Source organism: Carassius gibelio, chromosome B22 (genome assembly GCF_023724105.1).
Source record: "Carassius gibelio isolate Cgi1373 ecotype wild population from Czech Republic chromosome B22, carGib1.2-hapl.c, whole genome shotgun sequence".
Taxonomy (NCBI): domain Eukaryota; kingdom Metazoa; phylum Chordata; class Actinopteri; order Cypriniformes; family Cyprinidae; genus Carassius; species Carassius gibelio.
The window spans coordinates 11,404,935-11,430,186 of NC_068417.1; the positions used below are offsets into that span (position 1 = coordinate 11,404,935).

Sequence of the window (25,252 nt, forward strand, 5' to 3'; positions counted from 1 at the left end):
CATTTACAGTATAAACACTTAACAAGAAGAAGCTATAATTTTACTTCTGATTTTCTGCTTCTTATAATTCTGATTTGAGACTGTATGTATCAACAGATTTATAATAAATAAATAAATGCTCAAAAATGCTCCTTATATATTTTGATAATGGGCAAGTTCAACCTTTTTAGCGTCAGATAACACTGATTTAATAGAAGATCTGAAATTTTTGTCATCATTTTTTTTCCCACAAATTTACTGCTAAATGTTTGTATAAATTTACTGATTTCACATTTTTTTGCTAACTCCCAATTACAGCAACATTTCCCTATTTGCTCTTTTCCCCCCAATAATTGTAAATAATAAAATTATTTTTCCCTTACTTCCCTTCGCAACCAGAGCATACAATCTTCCCTTTAAAATGATTTTTAAGGATGCAGAGATATTTGCTCCATGAGCTATCCATAAATCTAAACACTACTCTTTCTTCTTTTTTTTCCCAGATGTTCATGTCAGTTGTTGTGATACAGTTGAAGCTGTGATGCGATTGGTCGTCACTGCTCTGATGGGCGTGGCTGCTACAGCTGCTGCTGTTCTTCTGGTCAATGATGTCAGATCTGCTAGAGGTTAAAAGAAAACAGAACAGATTCAAGATATTGTGACATATATTGGAGTTATAATCATATGAAAATATGTGTGGTCCAATTGTTTAGTAATGGCAAAACAAAGCTTTGCTCTCCATCTATATTCTTCAATATTTCATTTTTAAAAATGCCACCCAGTTCCCCCTTCATTTATGTTGCTATTTTTTTTTTGTTGTTGCATTATCTGCAGCAACCCCACAAATACAAAAGTAAAAATATTTGTTATTATTTTTATCGAAAACTGAATATTACATACTGAAAAGAGAAAGATCTATGAATCATATGCCTATATTTTAATTAAAGGGGTGTCATAATTAAACCATGAAACACATTTTAGCAGCATATTTAAAAAAAAAAAAACACATAGACAATGTAATTGGCTATTTCATATACCTGTACATTTGGAAGCTTTTAGAAAGATTAGTTTAATAAACTACATTAATAGAAAACTAAGGTGTGTGAAATATTCATATTATCTTGTGATTGCTTCCTGTATCATTGAAAGAAAAGAAAAGAAAAATGTCAATTACAGTTTCTTAATTTGTTACATTGTACTTTTTTTAATGGAACAATGCTGTAAATGCTTTAGAAAGAAAAAATGCTGAAATTATTGTCATGCCAAATAAATACCATATAATAATTAAATAATTTAAAAAAATGACAATTCTAAAGTTACATTTCACAAAAACAAACCTGTTGAACATGAAATGAAATGAAACATACCAGCTAAAAGGGGCCATTTTGTATAGATGAACATATAACATTAGATTGTTAAACATTTTATGAAACTAAAAATCTTTATCCACTCGTGGTCCACATTACATTGATCCAATATTCATTTATCCACTTAAAGCGTCTTTCTAGAAAACCTTTCTTACAAATTCTTACAACCTTAGGTAAATTGTTCTGATACATCATGAAATGCAATCGCAGCAGGCTAACAAGTGCATTAGAGCTAACATTAGCACCAAGCTAAGAGTTTTTATAAAATGAATAGTAAGTTTTTACTCAAATCTCATTTCAATTCTACATTGAGTGTTTGTAATAACTTATTTATAGTTTTTATACTAAGCTACCAGCTTGGCATTTCTTATGAAAACTTTCTTTATTGTTAAGAAAACAATAAATCTCATTAAAATAATATATAAACCATATACTATTGTAATTGTGTGTTAAATATAGGTCCCTATGAAATGTGTTTTATTTTTTTCCCAAATTCTGTTCAATTTTTTTCTAGGATACTTTTTAATCATTAAATTACATTTTACTATCAGTTGTATCTAATTAATTAAAATCTTATAGAACTTATAGAATGTCACATCAGTTTATTAAAGTTTGACAAATATGACACAATGAAATATTTTTGATACCAAATTCTGTGTTGTAGCATGTCTAATTATTTGAATGCATAAAAACAACTTAATTTCTTCACATTTATTCTTAAAATAGCCTTATTAAATGTTATTCTGTGTTGTGTATTTGGTTATCAAATAAAGACATAAGACTTTAATTTACTTTAACTTTAAATTATTGAACATTACACTTTATTTTTTGGCAAACAAAGGGGATTCACTATTCAAATTAAAACATGGAAGAAATGTTGTTTGATCATTCCTTAAAAAATAAAGTATAATTTAATAATGTAAGTAGTAGTATGTATGTATGTATGTACATTCTGCTGTTGAGCAAAAGTCAAATATTTCTGCGGCAATGTGTTCAAGGTAAACCAGACTATAAATGAGAAACAAAAGACCAAAAAATGCAGATGAGCTGAAGGCCACTGTCAAAGAAACCTGGGCTTCCGTACCACCTCAGCAGTGCCACAAACTGATCACCTCCATGCCACGCCGAACTGAGGCTCTAAACTCTTGCTTGGACAACTTTTGCCCACTGTTGTCTAGACCAGCACGCACCACCCCATCTGCCCCCTGGCTGTCCGAAGTCCTCCATGAACATCACTCTAAACTCAGGGCTGCAGAGAGGAAATGGCATAAATCAAGAAACTCTACCGACCTCAGTGTGTATCAGTCTCTTCTCTGCAAATGTCTTCACTGCTAAAACATCATACTACCACAACAAAATTAACAACTGTTGTGATGCTCGCACACTCTTCAAAACTTTCTCTTCTCTTCTTAATCCGCCTCCACCTCCTCCTCCATCGACTCTTACAGCTGACGACTTTGCAGTTTTCTTCACAAATAAGACAAGAATCATCGGTGACCAATTCTCCACACCGCGGACTGAGGATAACTTTACAACGACTAATGCACATTCTCTCTCCTCCTTCTCTCCACTCTCAGAGACGGACGTTTCTAAACTTATCCTGTCCAGTCATCCTACTACTTGTCCACTTGATCCGATCCCCACTCACCTCCTTCAAACGATTTCTTCTTCAGTCATACCTTCACTTACTCACATTATCAACTCCTCTCTTCAATCTGGAACATTTCCCTTAGCATTCAAGCAGGCTCGGGTAAGCCCACTGCTGAAGAAACCATCTCTAAATCCAGCACTTCTAGAAAACTACAGACCGGTATCCCTTCTTCCATTCATTGCAAAGACACTTGAACAAGCTGTGTTCAACCAGCTCTCTATGTTCCTTGTACAAAAGAACCTCCTGGACAGCAACCAATCTGGCTTCAAAAGCGGCCACTCAACTGAGACTGCCCTGCTCTCAGTTACTGAAGCCCTGCGACTGGCAAGAGCAGCTTCCAAATCCTCAGTACTCATCTTGCTGGACCTGTCTGCTGCTTTTGACACCATTAATCACCAGATTCTCCTGTCCACCCTAAGAAAGATGGGCATCTCTGGAACTGCTCTCCTGTGGTTTAAGTCCTACCTCTCTGACAGATCCTTCAGTGTGTCTTGGAGGGGTGAAGTTTCTAAGTCACAACAACTTGCTACTGGGGTTCATCAAGGCTCAGTACTTGGACCACTTCTCTTCTCCATCTACATGACGTCATTAGGATCTGTCATTCAGAAGCATGGCTTTTCTTATCACTGCTACGCTGATATCACTCAACTCTACTTCTCATTCCAGCTAGATGACCTGACGGTAGTTGCTCGCATTTCAGCCTGTCTGAGTGACATTTTTAGCTGGATGAATGACCATCACCTTCAGCTCAACCTTACTAAGACTGAACTGCTGGTGGTTCCAGCTAACCCATCGCTTCATCACAACTTCTCTGTACAGCTGGGTTCGTCAACCATAACTCCTTCCAGGACAGTCAGGAACCTAGGAGTTGTGATGGATAATCAGTTAAGCTTCACAGACCATATTGCTACAACGACCTGGTCCTGCAGATTTGCCTTATACAACATTAGGAAGATTAGACCCTTCCTGTCGGAGCAAGCCACCCAACTTCTTGTCCAAGCTCTTGTTCTCTCCAGACTGGACTATTGTAATGCTCTCCTGGCGGGCCTTCCTGCATGTACTGTCAAGCCTCTGCAAATGATCCACAATGCAGCAGCGAGGGTTGTCTTCAACGAGCCAAAAAAAGCTCATGTTACTCCTCTCCTCATCAGGTTACACTGGCTACCAGTAGCCGCTCGCATCAAATTCAAGGTACTGATGCTTGCCTACAAAACGACCACTGGCACGGCACCAACATACCTAAGCTCACTAGTTCAATTTTATCCGCCCTCCAGAAGTTTGCGCTCTGCAAGTGAACGACGCCGTGTGGTGCCATCCCAAAGAGGTTCAAAATCACTCTCACAGACTTTTTCCTGGACTGGTCCCAGCTGGTGGAATGACCTCCCGATCTCAATTCGAACAGCTGAGTCTTTACTCATTTTCAAAAAACATCTAAAGACTCATCTTTTCCGCCAGCACTTAACCAAATAATACTAAGCACTTACCTTTTCTTTTCTTGTCTAGCACATTCTGTTAAAAAAAAAAAAAAAAAAAAAAAACCTGGCTATGCGTTCTGTACTAGACTAACTGAGACTTGTCATAGCACTTGTATACCGTTGTTGTTCTCTTGTTGATCTGATTGTTTCTACTGCTCTCATTTGTAAGTCGCTTTGGATAAAAGCGTCTGCTAAATGATTAAATGTGAATGTAAATGTAATTAAAGCAAAAGGAGCCCCTACCAAGTATTGAGTACATGAACAGTAAATTAACATACTTTCCAGAAGGCCAACAATTTACTAAAAATGTTTTTTTTTTTTTTTTTTTTATTGGTCTTATTTATTTTATTTTTTACTTTATTCTAATTTGTTGAGATAGTGAATTGGTGGGGTTTTGTTAAATGTGAGCCAAAATCATCACAATTAAAAGAACCAAAGACTGTCTGTGTTTCACTTTCACTTTTTTTATTTCAGATGTTTTCTGTCGGTGGCTGGAAGTAAGTTTTTTTTTTTTACTTAAATTTTTTTAATATTTTTTCTCATGCATAAATAAATATGATAACACAGCAAAAACAGTGACATGATTAATTTTTATTTTGGAAGTATTTGTCTCGTTCATTTTCTCCATAAAGATTTTACAGAACAAATGTCTTCTAAAGCACATGCATACAGACAAAGTACATACATATGAATTACATACTTTGAGTTGAAGCAAAAAAAGACAAAGAAAAAAGTTTGTAAACAGAAAAACAAGATCACGGAAAAAAGACACAAAATGTACCTGTAATGCAAAATTTGTCATGTTTCTCTGATTCATTTTTCATGTAATTTTCCAAATTCCCCAAAAATTGTACTTATAATTATATTACATTTTAAACTCCTAATAATCAGATTACTTTTACTTTTTACAGATTACATTACATATTACTCACACAATGGCATCCACTGGCCTTCAGTAATTATTGATCTGGGCTGCATTTCCTCAACAAAGTATTGTTAGCTAACTGTGGTGGTAAATTCCATTGAACTCTATTGGTAACAAAAGAACTTGCAACCATAGTTGTTTTTGAGAAATGCACCCCTGGATAAAAGTTAGGACAACATTTTTTCAATCACTTTTTTCATGTAGTGCAGGAATTCCCAAACTTTTTTTTTTTTTCAGACAAATCTGTCATCTATCAGTGAATCAGATTAAAAAAAAAAAAAAAAAACCTTAGTGTGATCTAATGTCAGTTTTCAATGCAGTATCTTTCCTCAATTATTAGTCCTTCACACTTGTTTTTCTCCCTTTCTGCTGTGAAAAAAACAAAACAAAAACAAATCACACACACACACAATTAAATGATGAAGGTTATTATCAGGAAATATTTTGAATGTTTCAACTGACCAATCAGAATCAAGTATTCCAGAGAGCCAAATAATAGTTTTGCATAAAGCACATGATGTTTCTCTCTCACTATAGTTTCTTCATGTGATACTCACTATTTCTGGAGCTCCTGCGGCGATAGTGAATCACAGCAGCTACAACAGTCAGCAGCAGAACAGCAATAACACCAACAACAATTCCTGCTACAGCAGCTGAAGACAGACCTGAACCTGAAACAGATAAAGACACGCAGACTTTAGTGAGAGAAAACATTACAGTGTGTTTATATACCATATTCACTGCATATATATTCTCTCTATGGACACTTTTGCATGTCCAAAAGGCTTATTCCTCTATTAAAAATTAGGGATTATTCCATAATGGAATAGTTTATGAAAGGTTTGGGAACAGTCTTTGAAATGTCAAGAGACGTCTTTTCACTCTCTATTGACTTTGATACACTTGTTGCATGTCAAACGTCATTGTGTACTTTAAATTTGTTTGAACACCGGCAATTTTTTTGTAATTGAATTACAAGTTTGGAGAAAGCATGTCATTGGCTTCCCAAGACTACAGCGTTAAACTGTGTAAATAATTATTTCTGATGTCTTTATTATAAGCAGCAGGTGTTTAGGATGAAGTTTGACAAATTTTATTCATAGATTTTTTAAATGTAGCATTTTGCTCAAATTAAATTCATGTTTTTGAAAGAACAACAGCAAAATCAATATAAGTGAACCATAAAATTAGCTCCCCTTATGAACAATGCATTTATAAATATTTTGTACTCCATTATATGCCATGTATTAAGAGAAAAAAAAGGAATGGAGAAAATATACCCAAGTCAGACTCCCTCTTCTCCATCCGGGGCTCTTCTTCAGTTGTGACTTGATCAGACAGAGCAGCTGGAAAACACAAAGGAATAAAAGTACAGAAATACAAGATAACACATTGATGTTGAATTGATGTTGAAAAGTCCTTTTGGCCTTTTCATGGTGATTTCAAAGAAACATGACCCATCGGTGATAAATTATGGTATGTTTGGTCATCATAAAAAAGTTATTAAATTATAATTTCAATAACATCCATCAATCCATCCAACCTTTTTGTAATCCACTTGTGTTATGTTGGATCACAGAATTTTAATAATGTCATACAGGTTATCAGAAATGCAATTTTATGCAATTGAACCATTTAATTTACAGCAAGCCAATGAATTCGAATTTGGTTTTATATTATATATTTTGAATTATAAAAGAAAAATCATTAATTTGTGTTATATTTAATTTCTTTAAACAACAACAAAGACACTTAAGGTAATTTACATTGAGTAACTCACCAGTGACGATCACATTGAAAGTTTTTATGTTATCATCATGACTGATGGTGTTTTTTTTGATGATTTTTGTGCTATCACACTTGCGGTTTCTGTTTAAACTTTGTCTTTTCCCCGAACTCTCACTTCTGATGATCTCTGCTTCATAACGTCCAGTGTGTTGAGTTGTGATGTTTATGATGATCAGGGATCCAGACTCATAGTCCACCTTCAGTCTGTCTCTGAATCTCCCGTCTTCACCATCATATAAACAGCTCGTGTTGGGATGTCCATTGATCAGAGCGATGCGAGTGTCTTCAAAATACCACAGCAACTTGTCATGCTCTTTTTTGATTATACCAGTGTTTAGAGTGACTGTGTCTCCATCCATCTCTGTCACCACATCATCACCAAAAACACCTGGAAACACAAATAAACAAAAGTGTTAAGTGTAAGTCTTGAGGGCGCACTACATGATGCGAGCTACAGAAACACACTGTGCTAATATGTCTCTATAATAATGCTATTTTAATGCATTTTTTTAAATATAACATTGCATGCTAGTATCAGAAAAGAATGGAGAGGCTGCTCACTACAGAGCAAATGGGTGGAGCTTAGGTCTAGCTCCCACTCACTAAACACTTTTGTTTTTGCCCCCATTTTTCATGAGCCGAACTCAAAGAAAGATCTAAGGCCTATTCTCACAAATCTGTCTAAATCTGTGTTAGTGAGCACTAATCCTTTGCCGAGATAATCCATCCACCTCACAGGTGTGCCATATCAAGATGCTGATTAGACAGCATGATTATTGCACAGATGTGCCTTAGGCTGGCCACAATAAAAGGCCACTCTAAAATGTGCAGTTTTACTGTATGGGGGTGTTCTCTGCTTTTCCATTCGACTGCAGATATAATGGGTGTGAAGTCACATGTTGAAACCTATACTCCTCAGCAAATTTCTGGTTGTCTTTGCTACTGTAGCAATGCCCAATATTGCTGCAAACCACCTGTGGAATGCTACGTCTATCTTTCTCAGTCTCCACTGCAATTTGCTTGAGCTTTGTGTCTGTGACAGGAAAAGTTTTAGCTAACATATTCACATGATGAGTCACCTCAGTGTCTGTGGAGCTTTCAGCATGTTTCCCCCCTGGACAGAGCATCTGCCAGAGCTATGTACTTTCCTTGAGTATAAACCAGCTCCATGTCATACCTCTGCAGTCATATTATCAGCCGCTGAAATCTTGGAGACATTTGATTCAGGTTATTTTTTAAGGTAGCAATTAATGGCTTGTGATCCGTCTCTGCCACAAATGTCTGTAACCCGTACACCTATGAAATCTTTCCACTCCATACACCAAGCCCAAGCATTGTATTTCTATCTGTGCGTATCGACATTCAGACAGAGTCATTGTTCTTGAGGCATATGCAACTGGCCTCCAATTGTCTAACTCCGCCTGCAATAGAACTGCACCCAGTCCATCTTTGGATGCATCTGTGGATATCTTTGTTCTTCTTGATGGGTCAAAGAATGTTAGCACAGGCTCTGAGGTAAAGAAAGTCTTCAACGTACCCATTTTGGTTCATGATCAGCTGTCCACTTGAACTCGCCTTTGTCATGTTATAGTTCTCTCAAGTACACTGTTTTTAAAGATAAGTTTGGTATGAACAAGTTTGGTCTTCCCCATTACTCTATGTACAGCCTTTCTGTCTTTATTTATTTTCTTCTTATTCTAGTTACAAAAGTGATTTAGTCAAGAGCGGTGAGAGATTTTCTCAAACTGTCATTTGATTAATATGAATGGAAGACAGGACAAATATTGGATAGCTTCCCCTTACAGTACAGGTCAAAAGTTTGGAAACATTACTATTTTTAATGTTTTTGAAAGAAGTTTCTTCTGCTCATCAAGCCTGCATTTATTTGATCAAAGATGCATCCAGAACTTTGCACCTACCATCTCACTTATGATTTCTTCTCATGTTGGGGTTTGATAATGTTCTCTTTGGGAATGTTGGCATTTAAGTCCTCTGGATCCATTCAAACACGTACATCACCATTTGCTTTTTTCAAGCACACCACCGAATTGACCCACTCTGTAGGCTCTTCCACTTTTTCTATGACTCCCACTGATGTCATTCTTTCCAGCTCTTGCCTCAGCTTTTCACGAAGAGGTGCTGGAACCCGTCTTGGGGCATGGACTACTGGCTATGCATCTTTTTTCAACTTATTTTGTAGGTGAATGTTAATTCTCCAAAACCCTTCCAAAAATTCAGAAAACTATTTCACTATATTTCCCACATTGTTCTGTGTTTCACCATTATTTATTATGATTATTCTTTTCACCAGATCTAGGTGTTCACATCTGTTTCTTCATGCGCCTTTTGACTCCATCTCCATTTGGAAAAGCATTGCTTGGCAAAATGACTCTGCCCTTTACATTTGGCACAGATTTTGCCATAGGCTGGGCACTACTTCAGCGAGTGTTTTCTGCCACATCTCTTACATTTAAACAGTTCTTTCTCCTTTTGTTGTTTCACTTTACTCATTCTTCTCTGTTACTGCAGCTACAGTTGAGCTGTCAGTTCCACTCATCTTTGCGGTTTCATAAAAAGTTTCTAGCATGCTGAAGAGCTATCACACTGGCATGACAGCTTCATTCAAGCTAAGCTCTGTCTCTCTCAAAAGCCTCTCCCTCACTTTTTTTTTATCATTGATGCCAAACACAATTTTGTCACGAATCATTGAATCTTGCAACTTTCCGAAATTGCTTGCTTTCAACATTAAATCTATTAACAAACAGTCAAAAGTCTCTCCCTGTAGCTGCAGACGTTAACGAAAAACATACCTTTCAAAAGTCTTTTTTGGCGAGCAGTGTGAGTCAAGCTTCTCAATTACCACGTCCTATTGGCCTATTGCCTTTATCTTTGGACTGTTCAAACATGAGCATGTTAAACATCTCTATAGATTGAGGTCTTGCCATGGTGAGTAGCAGTGCAATTTTACATGCATCTGATGCTTCATCAAGGCCCACTGTTTGCAGGTAAAGTGTAAATCCTTGTTTAAAAGTTCTCCATTCACAATCAATATTCCCCGTCTAGTTCACAGCGTAAGGCAGTTTAACACTTTCCTTGATGACTCTGGGTGTTGGTCATCACCACTCCTGGTGCAATGTAATGTTTCTTGATCCAATAAAGAAAGTTTTGTAACAAACTGATCTTTCTATTTTTTCAGGACGGGAACAGGAGCAGCCGCAACACAACTAAACTTCTGCTTCGTAATCCACACACCTGTCAACACTCCCATTTTTCCCGGGAGTCTCCCGTTTTTCACCCCCTCCCGTTTTGTTGTTTCTCCTGGTAAACTCCCGTAATTTGTATGGCCCTACCTCGTTATATGAATAATCACATTAATACATTATTACAAGGTTGTCCAGTTGCCAGATCTTGTATGAAACGCATCCTACTCACACAATAGATACATCATACAATTCTGAACCCATTTGTGACCTCAACCTGGCAACCTACAGCTCTGTTGCGCAGTTGATATCTGCGCAGGTAGACGGGGGAATTTGAATCAAGCGTCACTAAAAATGGCATTAGAAATCTCAGGTGGTGGCGAAAAAAACTAAATATAGCTGCAAATATAACAACAGCTAGTCTGAGGAATTTCTTATCACGAAGCAGCATCGACAATTCCCACGCTTTTTGCAAAGTATGTCGCACTGATTTCAGTATCGGACACGGTGGGAAAAACGAGTAAAGGCAGCACAATAATTCCCAACAGCACAATCGCACAGTGGAGGCACAAAGGGGCACACCCGCGATTTCAAACTTTATCAAAGTCTGCTACTTACAATTATAATTCTGGATGTAAGAAACACTAGGAAACACCTTCATGTTAAATACATGAAGTACTCAATCCTGCTTAGGGCACCCATTTGGCCAGCAGCGGCACTGCAGGCTGCAGCGAGGACCGCTTGTGCTCCCCTGGTAAGTGTAACACTACTGACACCTTAATGGTTAGTTTTAGTACTGGCAAATACAAACGCATTATATAAATACACTAACCCTACTCAACTCTTATCCCTCCACCCCATTAGACATCCAGAAAGATGGAGCTGAAATTTATTTGACTTTGCATTTAGTATAAGCTTATACCTCTTGAAAAACCGAGCCCTGGTGCCGACAGCGACGGTACTGTTGTCACAGGCAAATCAGTTTTTTTTTTACGCGTCAGTCAGTCGCCATTTCCAGGAAGAACTAATCAAATAAATGTCGTCCAAAAACATAGAAGGAAAATCGTGCTACTTTATATTCTTAAAATATACTAAATAATTATTTAAAACAGCGACATACAAGATGGACACAATACAATATTTTAGGAGTTGATGAAATGAAACTGTAAATGTAAAATGTTGAATATACAAAATAAAATGTATGTCTTACCACCAACGAGCAAAACAAACAGATCGAGCACAAAACAGCATTCCATTGTTTCAACTAACGTGTCTGTAAGAGTTCATTCAAATAATGCTGCTCCGTTGCGTTAATGTAATCAATGTTTTTTTCTTCTTGCCTTTCAAAAAAAAAAACGCTCGCAAGATTTTGATATTCAGTATATAAATAAATTCTGCACAATAAAGACACGACCGATTTATCTAAATAAAATGTCAATAATCGTTATTTCAGAGGTTAAAATAAAACACACGTAGCCTACTGATATATCGCATAGCCTTTATTGAAAGAGAAAGCAAGCAAACAGGTTTACAACATCCGTGTCATCTGCCTCAGGGGAGGAGAACTGTCCCCACAGTGGAAAAAACATTGTCAACATTATCATCTGCAAACTATATCTTTTAAGACCGCATTAGCCTACTATAAAAACATGGAAATGTAACAGTCTGCAAACCCACAAAACGCCACAGTGTTTTTCCCTGCAGAAAATACATGTGATCCACTGAATGCATGTGACACTCAAGCTGTATACACAGAATGAGTAAGAATGCACAATCTCACAATCTGAATCCACCCCCACACAAGAGAAGCACACGGCTGCAGCCTGCAGATCGCCCCATTGGTTTGATCGTCTTTCGTAGACATACACGATAAGAAATGTGTGTGTAGTTGGTGTAGGACATAGTATGTTGATTAAAAGGCTAAAAATGCTGTGCCTTCATTATAATGCACAGAAGAAAAAAAAATATTAGTCTGTAACTCGTTATGTCTGTGAAATGATTGTTTTTTTTAATTAAGCTGATTTTTAGGCTAACAGACGAACAACCCACTACATTTAGTAAATTAATTGGGTTTATTATCCACAGTGGGAGGATCAGGCCTTTAGATAGAAAAATGAATTATGAATTAAATAAGTTTTGAAAATTTTATTCTTTCATATCATCAGAGTATGAGAAAGGAAATGAAAAGGATGTATCAGTATTGTTTTAATTTATATAACATGACATATTGTAATATATAATAATCTGTAATGCAGTTGATAAATGACACTGCAATAATGTGTCTGTGTGCCATTTCAATTTTTATGAAACTTGAATTTTCTTTACTATATTGCAATTTTCCTCCCCTTTATTTCAGGAAATTATGCTGCTCCTCATTATTTTAAAGTGAAGAAATCGAGAAACTTTTATTTCTACCGTCCAGTGATGATTCTGATAGGACATACCTGTAATCTGCTGCTATAGTAACGAACACAATTTCATGATCATCATGCTCTTATTTTAGTGCAGTTGTGTCAGCCATTGCAGTCAAATATTGAGATAAACTTTATAAAGTATCATCTATTTATATTAAATTAATATATTAAATTGGTATCTTCTCCGATACCCATTTTATTACCGTTATTGAGCCGATTCTTTTCAATCAGCTGGAATGATTCGGGACATTCTACAAACCCGATTCAAAAAAAGTTGGGACACTGTACAAATTGTGAATAAAAACAGAAAGCAATGATGTGGAAGTTTCAAATTTCAATATTTTATTCAGAATACAACATAGATGACATATTAAATGTTTAAACTGAGAAAGTGTATCATTTTAAGGGAAAAATAAGTTGATTTTAAATTTCATGGCATCAACACATCTCAAAAAAGTTGGGACAAGGCCATGTTTCCCACTGTGTGGCATCCCCTCTTCTTTTTATAACAGTCTGCAAACGTCTGGGGACTGAGGAGACAAGTTTCTCAAGTTTAGGAATAGGAATGTTGTCCCATTCTTGTCTAATACAGGCGTCTAGTTGCTCAACTGTCTTAGGTCTTCTGTCGCATCTTCCTCTTTATGATGCACCAAATGTTTTCTATGGGTGAAAGATCTGGACTGCAGGCTGGCCATTTCAGTACCAGGATCCTTCTTCTACGCAGATGTTGATGTTGTAATTGATGCAGTATGTGGTCTGGCATTGTCATGTTGGAAAATGCAAGGTCTTCCCTGAAAGAGACGACGTCTGGATGGGAGCATATGTTGTTCTAGAACTTGGATATACCTTTCAGCATTGATGGTGCCTTTCCAGATGTGTAAGCTGCCCATGCCACACGCACTCATGCAACCCCATACCATCAGAGATGCAGGCTTCTGAACTGAGCGCTGATAACAACTTGGGTTGTCCTTGTCCTCTTTAGTCCGGATGACATGGCGTCCCAGTTTTCCAAAAAGAACTTCAAATTTTGATTCGTCTGATCACAGAACAGTTTTCCACTTTGCCACGGTCCATTTTAAATGAGCCTTGGCCCAGAGAAAACGCCTGCGCTTCTGGATCATGTTTAGATATGGCTTCTCTTTTGGCCTATAGAGTTTTAGCCGTTTAGCCAGCAAGGGCGAATGGCACGGTGGATTGTGTTCACCGACAATGTTTTCTGGAAGTATTCCTGAGCCCATGTTGTGATTTCCATTACAGTATCATTCCTGTATGTGATGCAGTGCCGTCTAAGCCGAAGATCACGGGCATCCAGTATGGTTTTCCGGCCTTGACCCTTACACACAGAGATTGTTCTAGATTCTCTGAATCTTTGGATGATATTATACACTGTAGATGATGATAACTTCAAAATCTTTGCAATTTTTCTCTGAGAAACTCCTTTCGGATATTGCTCCAATATTTTTCTCCACAGCATTGGGGGAATTGGTGATCCTCTGCCCATCTTGACTTCTGAGAGACACGTCCACTCTGAGAAGCTCTTTTTATACACAATCATGTTCCCAATTGACCTAATAAGTTGCAAATTGGTTCTCCAGCTGTTCCTTATATGTACATTTAACTTTTCCGGCCTCTTATTGCTACCTGTCCCAACTTTTTTAAAATGTGTAACTCTCATGAAATCCAAAATGACCAATATTTGGCATGACATTTCAAAATGTCTCACTTTCAACATTTGATATGTTATCTATATTCTATTGTGAATAAAATATAAGTTTATGAGATTTTTTTTAATTATTCCATTCCTTTTTAACTCACAATTTGTACAGTGTCCCAACTTTTTTGGAATTGGGTTTGTAAGTTTAACGTGGCTTAATGCATTAAAACAGTGTTTTTAAAAGACTAAACTCAGTAAACACATTGTTAATAAAGTATTATATTCACAGACAAGCAGATGAGTCCAGAATAAGAATGCAATGCGTTTAATCACGCGTTAAGCGTTTTCCTCCCATAGAAAACCTTAGACTAAAAGGAAAATGCTTAACGTGGCGTAATGCATTAAAACGTGTTTTAAAAAGCTGACCTAACTCAGTAAACATTTTTAATAAAGCATTCTATTTACAGACAAGCAGGTTATGGGAGGAGAATGCTTAACACGTAATTAAACGCGTTGCGTTCGTATTCTGGGCTCACATCTGCTTGTCTGTGAATATAATGCTTTATTAATAATTTGTTTACTGAGTTTGGTCTTTTTAAAACACCGTTTTAATGCATAAGTCCACGTACTTTCACGTTAAATGCTTTTGAAAGTCCCAATGATTAATTTGTGAATTTGACTGGTCCAGATTAAACTTGCAGTAAACATCTCTTGATTCAATTATTGTGAGTCAAGTTAACAATAAACAACTGCATTATAGTAAAGGCTTTATAAAACTGCACAGCATTTTTAGCTTTTTAATCAACATCCTCTGTCCTACACCAACTACACACACATTTCTTATCATGTATGTCTATGAAAGACGATCGAACCAATCAGAGTAGGTATTGCACGTGCAGCCCCGCCCCAGGTGCAGCCCCGCCTCCATCTGCAGGCTGCAGCCGGGGGTACTTGGCCTGTTGAAGAAACAGAAACTGTTGCTAAGACTTGCACTGCAACTGTTCAGACCTTCACTGGTTAAAAATATAAAAACCACAATAGAATATGTGACCCTGTCTGTGAAGTCCAGGCTAAAGTCTCAAAATCTATGAGATAACAAGCAACAAAGTTTGATTTTAACCGTTAATTTCACTATGATTTCAATCGTTGACATGTTTTTACTCAGTATTAAAGATATCAAGGTTCCATTTTCACAGAATGTTCTTTACATTATGAAGGAGGATTTTTTGTAAAATAGTAAATCACAAAAATAAATAAAAAAAGACTTTAGCTGTGTTTTCACAGGCAGAGTCACATGTTCATAAAATCAAGCGTTACAGCATCTGAGTTCAGTAAATTCACATCTACATTTATATTTATTCATTTAGGTATTTATCTTTTTTTTCAAACATGACATACAAACGAGGAAACCAACAAAGTGAATTGTTTTAGTAACATACTGTCTAGTAAACCACAACCTAAAAGGAATATTTAGTAAGTAGTGAATAATAGTTTTTGTCAAAATAAAAATAATAATAATAATAATAAAACAAAGGCTCTCCTAGCTACCAGTTATTTACTGACTGTGTTTGGGTGAGTTTTAGAGAGGAAGTGTTGTTGAACACATGGGGGATGATCTAATTCAGTCTTCAGTCCGGAGGAAGTCAGCAGAGGGTTCACTTTGGTAACAGCTTGTTCTCTACACAACTTTACTGCAAGCTTTCACATTTGACTGAAACTATTTCAGACTGATGATGAAAATGTTTCACACATTGGCTTTTTGCTGTTTGTGCTGTTGCAGCCTGGCTGGTAAGTTACAGAACAGATTTATTATTATTATTATTTTTTTTTTTATACAGTGGCATGTTATTATTGTGGAGCTCTAATGAATTCAATTCCACTATCAATCAATAAATAATGCAAGCCTGTACAAATACTAGAGATTGTAAAATAATAATAATAATAATAATAATAATAATAATAATAATAATAAATATCTAATATAACTTTTATGCTCGCTAGGCTGTTTCCTTGATTTTAGTTATGATGTCATTATGTTTCTGTCTTGATTCAGTCAGTTGCTGCATTGCTGATCATGGTTTCAACGATCAATATATCTGTCCTTTCCAGTGCACACAATCTCTGCACTAATCTCAGAAAACCTAATGCAGATATTTTGAAGCACAGACCTTTGGTGTATATATGAGTCTCACACACAACTGTTAAAAACTCACACTGTAACATTCATCCTCTAAACATGACTCTCTGTAGATGAAGTCACTCAGCAAAAATTCAGAAAAAAGTGAAGCTAGTTCTGAGAAAAGATTATGCAGCTTATATTTTTAACAGTTAAACACATCTCAACAAGTGTGATAAAATTATATATCACACTATCACACTTATAATCCAAGACAAAGGTTATGCAACCTAACAGTTTTGTGTAAAAGAAGTAACTAATGAACAAAACATAGGGCTATAAATACACAATACAACTGACTAGACACAGTTGAAGGGAAAACCAAAAGCCATGGAAACCTAACACTATATAAACTAAAGAAAACAGAGCTAAACAAAATAGTGAAAACTGAAACAATATAACTAAATGAGTCTTTGAATGGCATGAACTAAATATTACACTACACGAAATTGTGAAATTATATCAAATATTATTTAAGTGGAAATTGTTGCATTATGTGTAATATCACAAAATAGCATAGAGTATGTGTGATTGGAGTACATTAGAATACTTCTTTCTTCATAACACTCTATTATTCCATGTTTGTGGTTAATGTATGTTAGTGTGTGTATGTCTTGAGAGGTGAAGAGTGTGAGTGTGTGTTCTTGTGAGTACACTTTCAGAAAAAAAAGTACAAAACGGTACCTTAAAGGAACAAAAGCTTGTCACTGGGGTGGTACCCTCAAAGGTACATTATTGTACCTTGAGTCAGAGGAGCAAATTTGTACCTTACTTTTTTTGTACCTTCTAAGGGCCAATACTGTACCTTTGAGGATCAATAATGTACCTTAGACAAAGGTACAATAAAGTACCTCTGGAAAAAGGTACAATTTTGTCCCATTAAGGTACCACCCCAGTGACAAAGCCATTTTGTACCTTTAGGTGGCAAAAAAGTTCCTTTTTATTTAGGGCTGGGCGATATATCTAACGATATGATCATGCGCATCTAATCAGTAAAGCTGCTTCCGTGATCACCGCTAAAATCTCCATCACCTGCTTATAATTGGAGTGCCATTTAATAGACAGAGCCGTAGATCACTGACAAGCCACGCCATATCGCTCTCATTATCGCAGATGAATCGCCTTCAATAATGAACACGATATGGCGTGGCTTGTCAGCGATCTACGGCTCTGTCTATCAGAGGTGGGACTTTCAAGTCACAAGCAAGTCTTCAAGTCATATTCAAGTCCTCAAAGGGTTAAAGCTAAAGAGATAATTAAGTGACTAATTAAATGATGATTGTGCATTAGTGATGAACACCTGCTGTCAACAATCAACATCACTGAAGTAAAGAGAAACACAAGAACTACAACTGAATTTAGCCACAGGCTTAAACTGAAAAAAAAGTAAAAGAAAAAAAAAACACTATGCCACCATAATTGTGGTCAATGTTTGCTTTAAGTAGTGTCTTGACCCTTTTATTGGTTCAAAACAATTGCAATATTGTTTTCGCAATAAACATGTATGCATTGCTGAGTCAAACCTTGCAGTAACAGATGATCTTATGCTTTTTTTGCTTATAACTCATGTTGACTGAACATCATGAAATTGTGTTTATCTTTGGATAGCAGACTGACACTCAGCTATTACTGAACTGAAATAAAAATAAAAAAAAATCACAATGCTTCAATGTTGAAAGACACAAAAGGAGACAATCAGTTCAGGTTTTTAGACAAACACACTTATCACACGATCCTCAACAGTGGTGACAATTTTTCATACTGCAGTGCATGATGGGAGTTTTTACTAAGGTTTTACCCAGCATGCAACATTTTGTTGATTGTCACCACTGTTGAGAGTCATATGCTGGTTCTTGATGTCTGTGTGTGTCTACACAGTATAGTTTTTCAAATTTTGTATGCACTAAGTAGATTTAAAATTCACTTTAATTTTTTTTCCATAGTGTAGTTTTACTGGGTTGATTATGCTAAACTTAAGTAGAGCTAATGTTAATTTGATTGTGATCTGACCACCTATCACATACAGATTAATTTCTTCTCTCTGCTTTACAGCACATCATGCAATGCTACATAAAGAGATCTAACATGACAGTCAAGGGTCAAGAGCCCCACTAAAGCAAACACTGGTCTCCATTATGGTTGCATCACTTTAACCAATAAAACATCAACATCTGATCCTCTGTAATTCTCAAGAACAGCAGGTGTTCATCATTAATGCACAATCATCATTTAATTAGTCACTTAATTATCTCATTAACTTTAACCCTTTGAGGACTTGGGATATGACTTGAAGACTTGCTTGTGACTTGAAAGTCCCAACTCTGGTAAAAGCTGAATGTCAGTCAACAATCCAAAGAAGACTATCTCATGATGTCCAAGTCAACATGAGTTATAAGCAGAAAAAGCATAAGATCATCTGTCACTACAAGGTTCGACTCAGCAATGCATACATGTTTGTTGCGAAAACAATATTGAAATTGTTTTGAACCAAATTGCTTTGAATTAGTAAAAGGGTCAAGACACTACTTAAAGCAAACCTTGACCACAATTATGGTGGCATAGTGTTTTTTTTTTTGTTTTTTTGTTTTTTCAGTTGAAGGCTGTGGCTAAATTCAGTTGTAGTTCTTGTGTTTCTCTTTACTTCAGTGATGTTGATTGTTAACAGCAGAAGTTCATCACTAATGTACAATCATCATTTAATTAGTCACTTAATTATCTCATTAACTTTAACCCTTTGAGGACTTGGATATGACTTGAAGACTTGCTTGTGACTTGAAAGTCCCACCTCTGCTGTCTATTAAATGCCACTCCAATTATAAGCAGGTGATGGAGATTTTAGCGGTGATCACGGAAGCAACTTTACTGATTAGATGCGCATGATCATATCGTTAGATATATCGCCCAGCCCTATTTTTATTCCTTAAGGAGTGAAAGAAAGTAAAGGCAAACAACAACTAACTGAATTTTAGACATTTATTTTAGTCCTTAAATGGAAAACAGTTTAATTCACAGATTCAATAATAATTAATCTCACAACCATACAATGTAACAACCCAAAATAAAATGTTACAATGTTTAGGATGTCATGTCTGATATAAAAAACATTAAAAATAATTAATTAAATTTTTTTAAAGAAGCATTTCACTGACAAACTGACAATTTACTGCCACTCCAAAAACAAAATGAACAGCGATATCAGAGAATAGATGCATAGCAGGGAATAAATACAATGGAACCATTTATATTCAGAGGTGGAGAGTCCAGGGGTCAGAAAGTAAAAGTCCTGCCACATTTTTGCTCCACCCATGAACTCAGCAGCTGATTTCACCAGAGGAGGAAACAAGTCATTCCTTCCAAGTCACAAACTAGTCTCAACTCAAATCCCAAGTCCTCAAAGAGTTAAAGTCAATGAGATAATTAAGAGACTAATTAAATGATGATTGTGCATTGGTGATGAACACCTGCTGTTATTGTGCGTTACAGAGGATCAGATGCTGATGTTTTATTGTTTAAAATTATGCCACCATCATGGAGATCAGTGTTTGCTTTAGTTGGGCTCTTGACCCTTTTAATAATTCAAAGTAATTTGCTTTTAAACACTTGCGGCTGTGTTACGTAGTAAACATTAACACATTGCTGAATTAAAAGCTTGAAGTGGAAAATTTAATTGCCCTTTTTTCATCTAAAACATTTTAATTAACTTCATGAAGGTGTCTCTCTTTGGTTTGTTAAATTATGTTCAGCAATTACTGAACTACAAAAAAAGTCCTATTAAACAAATATTATTGTAATGCTTAAATATTGGGGGAAAAAATTGTACAGGCTCGGGATTTTAGACATGAGCACTTATCATATGATCCTCAACAGTGGTTACAATAATTATTCATGCTACAGTGCATAATCAGAGTTTTTACTATGGTGTTACCCAGCATGCACTTCAGCTTGAAGCGTTTTGTTGATTGTCACCATTGTTGAGATTCATATGCTGGGTCATGATGTCTGTGCGTCTTATTAGGAAAAGATTTCGAAAAATGTATATTTATTACATACATTAGGAAATGTATTCATTATAGTGATTAAACCAACGGTTCCACAAGGTAGGTTATTTAAAAACTGAACATTTGTTAATAATAAATACATAAAATTGTTTTGGAAATAAACAGGCTGATGCCTAATAATTACTTCATCATGTAAAACTAGCTAGTAACGGTTTTCTGCACAGCACTGATCGCACTGTTTTATAACAGCACATGTACTTTTACAGAGAAATATCTAACATAAGAAACCAAAGGTCAAGAGCCCAACTGAAGCAAACACTGATCTCCATGATGGTGGCATAATTTTAACCAATAAAACATCAGCATCTGATCCTCTGTAACGCACAATAACAGCAGGTGTTCATCACCAATGCACAATCATCATTTAATTAGTCTCTTAATTATCTCATTGACTTTAACTCTTTGAGGACTTGGGATTTGAGTTGAGACTAGTTTGTGACTTGGAAGGAATGACTTGTTTCCTCCTCTGGTGAAATCAGCTGCTGAGTTCATGGGTGGAGCAAAAATGTGGCAGGACTTTTACTTTCTGACCCCTGGACTCTCCACCTCTGCCAATAAAAGAAAAGTGTTTTTAATACAAAAAAAAGTCAACCTTCAAATAATTATGTTCAGTTATGCACTCAATACTTCGGGAATCTGTTTGCAGAAATGACTGCTTCAATGCGGCGTGGCATGGAGGCAATCAGCCTGTGGCACTGCTGAGGTGTTATGGAGGCCCAGGATGCTTCGATAGCGGTCTTAAGCTCATCCAGGGTGTTGGGTCTTGTGTCTCTCAACTTTCTCTTCACAATATCCCACAGATTCTCTATGGGGTTCAGGTCAGGAGAGTTGGCAGGCCAATTGAGCACAGTAATACCATGGTCAGTAAACCATTTACCAGTGGTTTTGGCACTGTGAGCAGGTGCCAGGTCGTGCTGAAAAATGAAATCTTCATCTCCATAAAGCTTTTCAGCAGATTGAAGCATGAAGTGCTCCAAAATCTCCTGATAGCTAGCTGCATTGACCCTGCCCTTGATAAAACACAGTGGACCAACACCAGCAGCTGACATGGCGGCACCCCAGACCATCACTGGCTGTGGGTACTTGACACTGGACTTCAGGCATTTTGGCATTTCCTTCTCCCCAGTCTTCCTCCAGACTCTGGCACCTTGATTTCCGAATGACATGCAAAATTTGCTTTCATCCGAAAAAAGTACTTTGGACCACTGAGCAACAGTCCAGTGCTGCTTCTCTGTAGCCCATTTCCTGCACACGCCTGTGCACGGTGGCTCTGGATGTTTCTACTCCAGACTCAGTCCACTGCTTCCGCAGGTCCCCCAAGGTCTGGAATCGGTCCTTCTCCACAATCTTCCCAGGGTCCAGTCACCTCTTCTCGTTGAGCAGCGTTTTTTGCCACACTTTTTCCTTCCCACAGACTTCCCACTGAGGTGCCTTGATACAGCACTCTGGGAACAGCCTATTCATTCAGAAATTTCTTTCTGTCTTACCCTCTCGCTTGAGGGTGTCAATGTTGGCCTTCTGGACAGCAGTCAGGTCGGCAGTCTTACCCATGATTGCGATTTTGAGTAATGAACCAGGCTGGGAGTTTTTAAAAGCCTCAGGAATCTTTTGCAGGTGTTTAGAGTTAATTAGTTGATTCAGATGATTAGGTTAATAGCTCGTTTAGAGAACCTTTTCATGATATACTCATTTTTTGAGATAGGAATTTTGGGTTTTAATGAGCTATATGCCAAAATCATCAGTATTAAAACAATAAAAGACCTGAAATATTTCAGTTGTTGTGCAATGAATCAAAAATATATGAAAGTTTAATTTTTATCAATACATTATGGAAAATAATGAAGTTTTATCATAATATACAAATTTTTTGAGAAAGACCTGTACTCACTTGAGTTGTTCCAAAAACTGTTTATTGAGCTGGATCCTCCAAAACTCTCTGTTAATGTTCAGAGGTTAAAAAATTATCTTCTTGCACAGTAGTGGTTCATGATCATCCCACAGAATGGGTATTCCTGATGGAAGTGTTTCTGTTATTGGATTAATTCTGTTGAAGGGATAGTTCACTCAAAAAGATGATGTTGTCATAATTTACTCTCCCTCAATTTGTCCCAAACCTGTACGAGTTTCTTTCTTCTGTTGAACACAAAAGATATTTTAAGTAAAGTGATGTGACATTCAGCCAAGTATCAAAGAGTGTTGGTTAATGCATTTAAAGGTTGCCATTGACTTTGCATAGTAGCCTTTTTTTTTTTTTTTCCTACCATGGAAGTCAATGGCAAATTTCAACTGTCTGTTAACCAACATTCATTAAAATATCTTTTGTGTTCAACAGAAGAAAGAAACTCGTACAGGTTTGGGACAAATTGAGGGCGAGTACATTATGACAACATCATCTTTTTGGGTGAACTATCCCTTTAATATTTTTTGATGTAAGTGTTGCTTTTTTTTATGGTTTAATGAGTGGTAATGAGTGTGACTGCAAATGGCTGGTATGCACCAGGAACAAAGTAAGATGTCATTTCTCTTACGGCTATCATATTTTACATGTAATCTACTTGAATACTAAGATGGATGAAATGTTTCATAAGGTTTAATCATTTCCCTTATGGCTGCTTTACAGTTTTTAATTTTTGCAATCTACTGGAATATTAAAATGGTTAAAATGTTTCAAAGGTTGATTTTAGACTTTGTCTGATGTTTAATTGATAAATAAATGTTTAATAAAAAATGTGTTTCTTTCTTTATTTGGTTTTATTATATTAATTGTAAAGGGTAAATGGTGTAAAAAAAAGTGAATGCAACATTTTGATCATTTATAGTCCAATATTAAGTTAAATTCACTTTTACATGTAGTAAACATAGCACATTTGTTTGGTTAAATTTCATCCAATATTTCAATTATATCTACTCAATATTTTTTTGTTTATTTTACATAGAATTACAGTTGTGGTGTTTTATAATTTTGATTATATCTAACTAATTTTATTTCTCATATAAAGTTATTCAGTTATTCAGATTTACTTAATTTTTTTACTTACAATTACTCAATTTAAACAGTATATTTCATTGATTTCACAGCTTTAAAATTTACTCAATTTTTTTGAGTGTAAAAATGTTTCACCAAAAAAATTGAGTAAATAATAGTTAAACTTTTTACAGTGTACTTGGTTTCACAGACAAGGCCTCCCAGACTGAAATATAAATCTGAGCTGTTTCATCTGAAAGAAACTTGCACTGATTGATCTTATGTTTTGTCTCAGTATGCACACCAGTAATCTTATTTTCTAAGGCACTTTATAAAAAAAAAAAAAACACACTAATGTAAAAAGCTGAGCTATGGCCTAATTCTGTCTTAGTCTACAACCTGTCTATGAAACCAGGCCTTAATCTTCCAGAGGCACTGAAGGCAACAATCAGATTTAAGATGGGACAAATGTACCTGTGGCTCCAGTCCCAGACAAAGTGACAAAGTGATGTGACATACAGCCAAGTATAGTGACCCATATTCAGAATTTGTGCTCTGCATTTACCCATCCAAAGTGAAAATAATAACTGAAAATAATACACCAGAAAATATGAATCCCAGACTGTGTCTGTGCTGCTGATCTTCATTACATTTACAAAACTGATCAACAAAATTATTTGAGATCTTTAATCTGTGTTTCTGATCTTCAGATGTGTTTGCTGATCCGGTCACAGTGAAGTCAGTGTCAGTGACGGAGGGAGATTCAGTCACTCTAGACTCTGGTCTTACTGACATGATGGATGATGATATGATTCTGTGGAGGTTTGGAAATGAAAACAATGTGATTGCTGTAATCAGTGTAATGACCGACAGCAGCACTGTATTTGATGATGTTCTTGATGAGAGATTCAGAGACAGACTGAAGCTGGATTATCAAACTGGATCTCTGATCATCACAAACATCACACCTGAACATGCTGGACTCTATACACTACAGAGCAACAGTGTGATCAAGAGATTCAGTCTCACTGTCTATGGTGAGTTAAATACTGGTTTTATTGACTTGTTAGATACATCTTAACACTTATTTTGATTATTGATTATTAAAGGGGTCCTATTATGCTCTTTTACAAAGTCTTGATTTTGTTTTGGGGTGTACTAGAACAGGCTCTCATACTAGGTTGTTCAAAAAACACATTATTTCTCACATATTTTACATTATTACAATACCTCTCTGCGCAGTCTGGCATGAACTGCTCCAATAGTTCCTGTATCAAATGAAGGCCCGCCTTCTGGAATACAAGTTGTGCTGTGATTGGTTCGCTGCGCCAGTGTGTGCTATGATTAGTAAATTGGGCCAGTGTGTACTGTAATTGACAGCACTCGGCGCCTGGTCGCGTGCGAGCCACTTGCGAGCTTCAGTGTAAATATTGTGTCAAAATCAAATCAATTTGAGCGTGATTTAAACCCGGATGATTGTAACCACTCTACACTCATCTGTCTTGGGAAAGCTAGCGTGTCTCCGACATAGTGATAACACTCATTGCCTTCTCCATTGCAGCTCAACCAGTTCTCGTCCCATTCGTCAATCTTTGTGATA

The 25,252-nt window shown here is 36.3% G+C and overlaps 2 protein-coding genes across 5 annotated transcripts in view; one reads left to right on the plus strand and one right to left on the minus strand.

Annotated features, from left to right (window-relative positions):
- The window catches only part of LOC127987105 (SLAM family member 9-like), a 64,146-nt gene that overhangs the window by 37,438 nt on the left and 1,456 nt on the right, over positions 1 to 25,252 (plus strand). Inside the window, exon 4 of one of the 2 annotated variants that reach the window (XM_052589400.1) lies at positions 483 to 1,021. The exons of the other annotated variant lie outside the window; for it this stretch is intronic. The gene's annotated coding sequence lies outside the window, so the exon portion shown is untranslated. Of the gene's footprint in view, positions 1 to 482; positions 1,022 to 25,252 lie in introns of those variants that run through there. 2 annotated transcript variants of the gene reach the window in all.
- Positions 5,044 to 25,252, minus strand: part of LOC127987114 (uncharacterized) — a 46,310-nt gene continuing 26,101 nt past the window's right edge. Inside the window, exons 1-5 of one of the 3 annotated variants that reach the window (XM_052589411.1) lie at positions 11,596 to 11,907; positions 7,178 to 7,573; positions 6,678 to 6,743; positions 5,955 to 6,068; positions 5,044 to 5,766 (exon numbers count right to left, since the gene is read on the minus strand). In XM_052589411.1, the coding sequence (XP_052445371.1) occupies positions 5,702 to 5,766; positions 5,955 to 6,068; positions 6,678 to 6,743; positions 7,178 to 7,573; positions 11,596 to 11,641 (687 nt within the window). In that variant the 5' untranslated portion in view covers positions 11,642 to 11,907 and the 3' untranslated portion in view covers positions 5,044 to 5,701. Of the gene's footprint in view, positions 5,767 to 5,954; positions 6,069 to 6,677; positions 6,744 to 7,177; positions 7,574 to 8,722; positions 9,036 to 11,595; positions 11,908 to 25,252 lie in introns of those variants that run through there. The other 2 variants (XM_052589412.1, XM_052589413.1) reach the window with 2 other exon arrangements.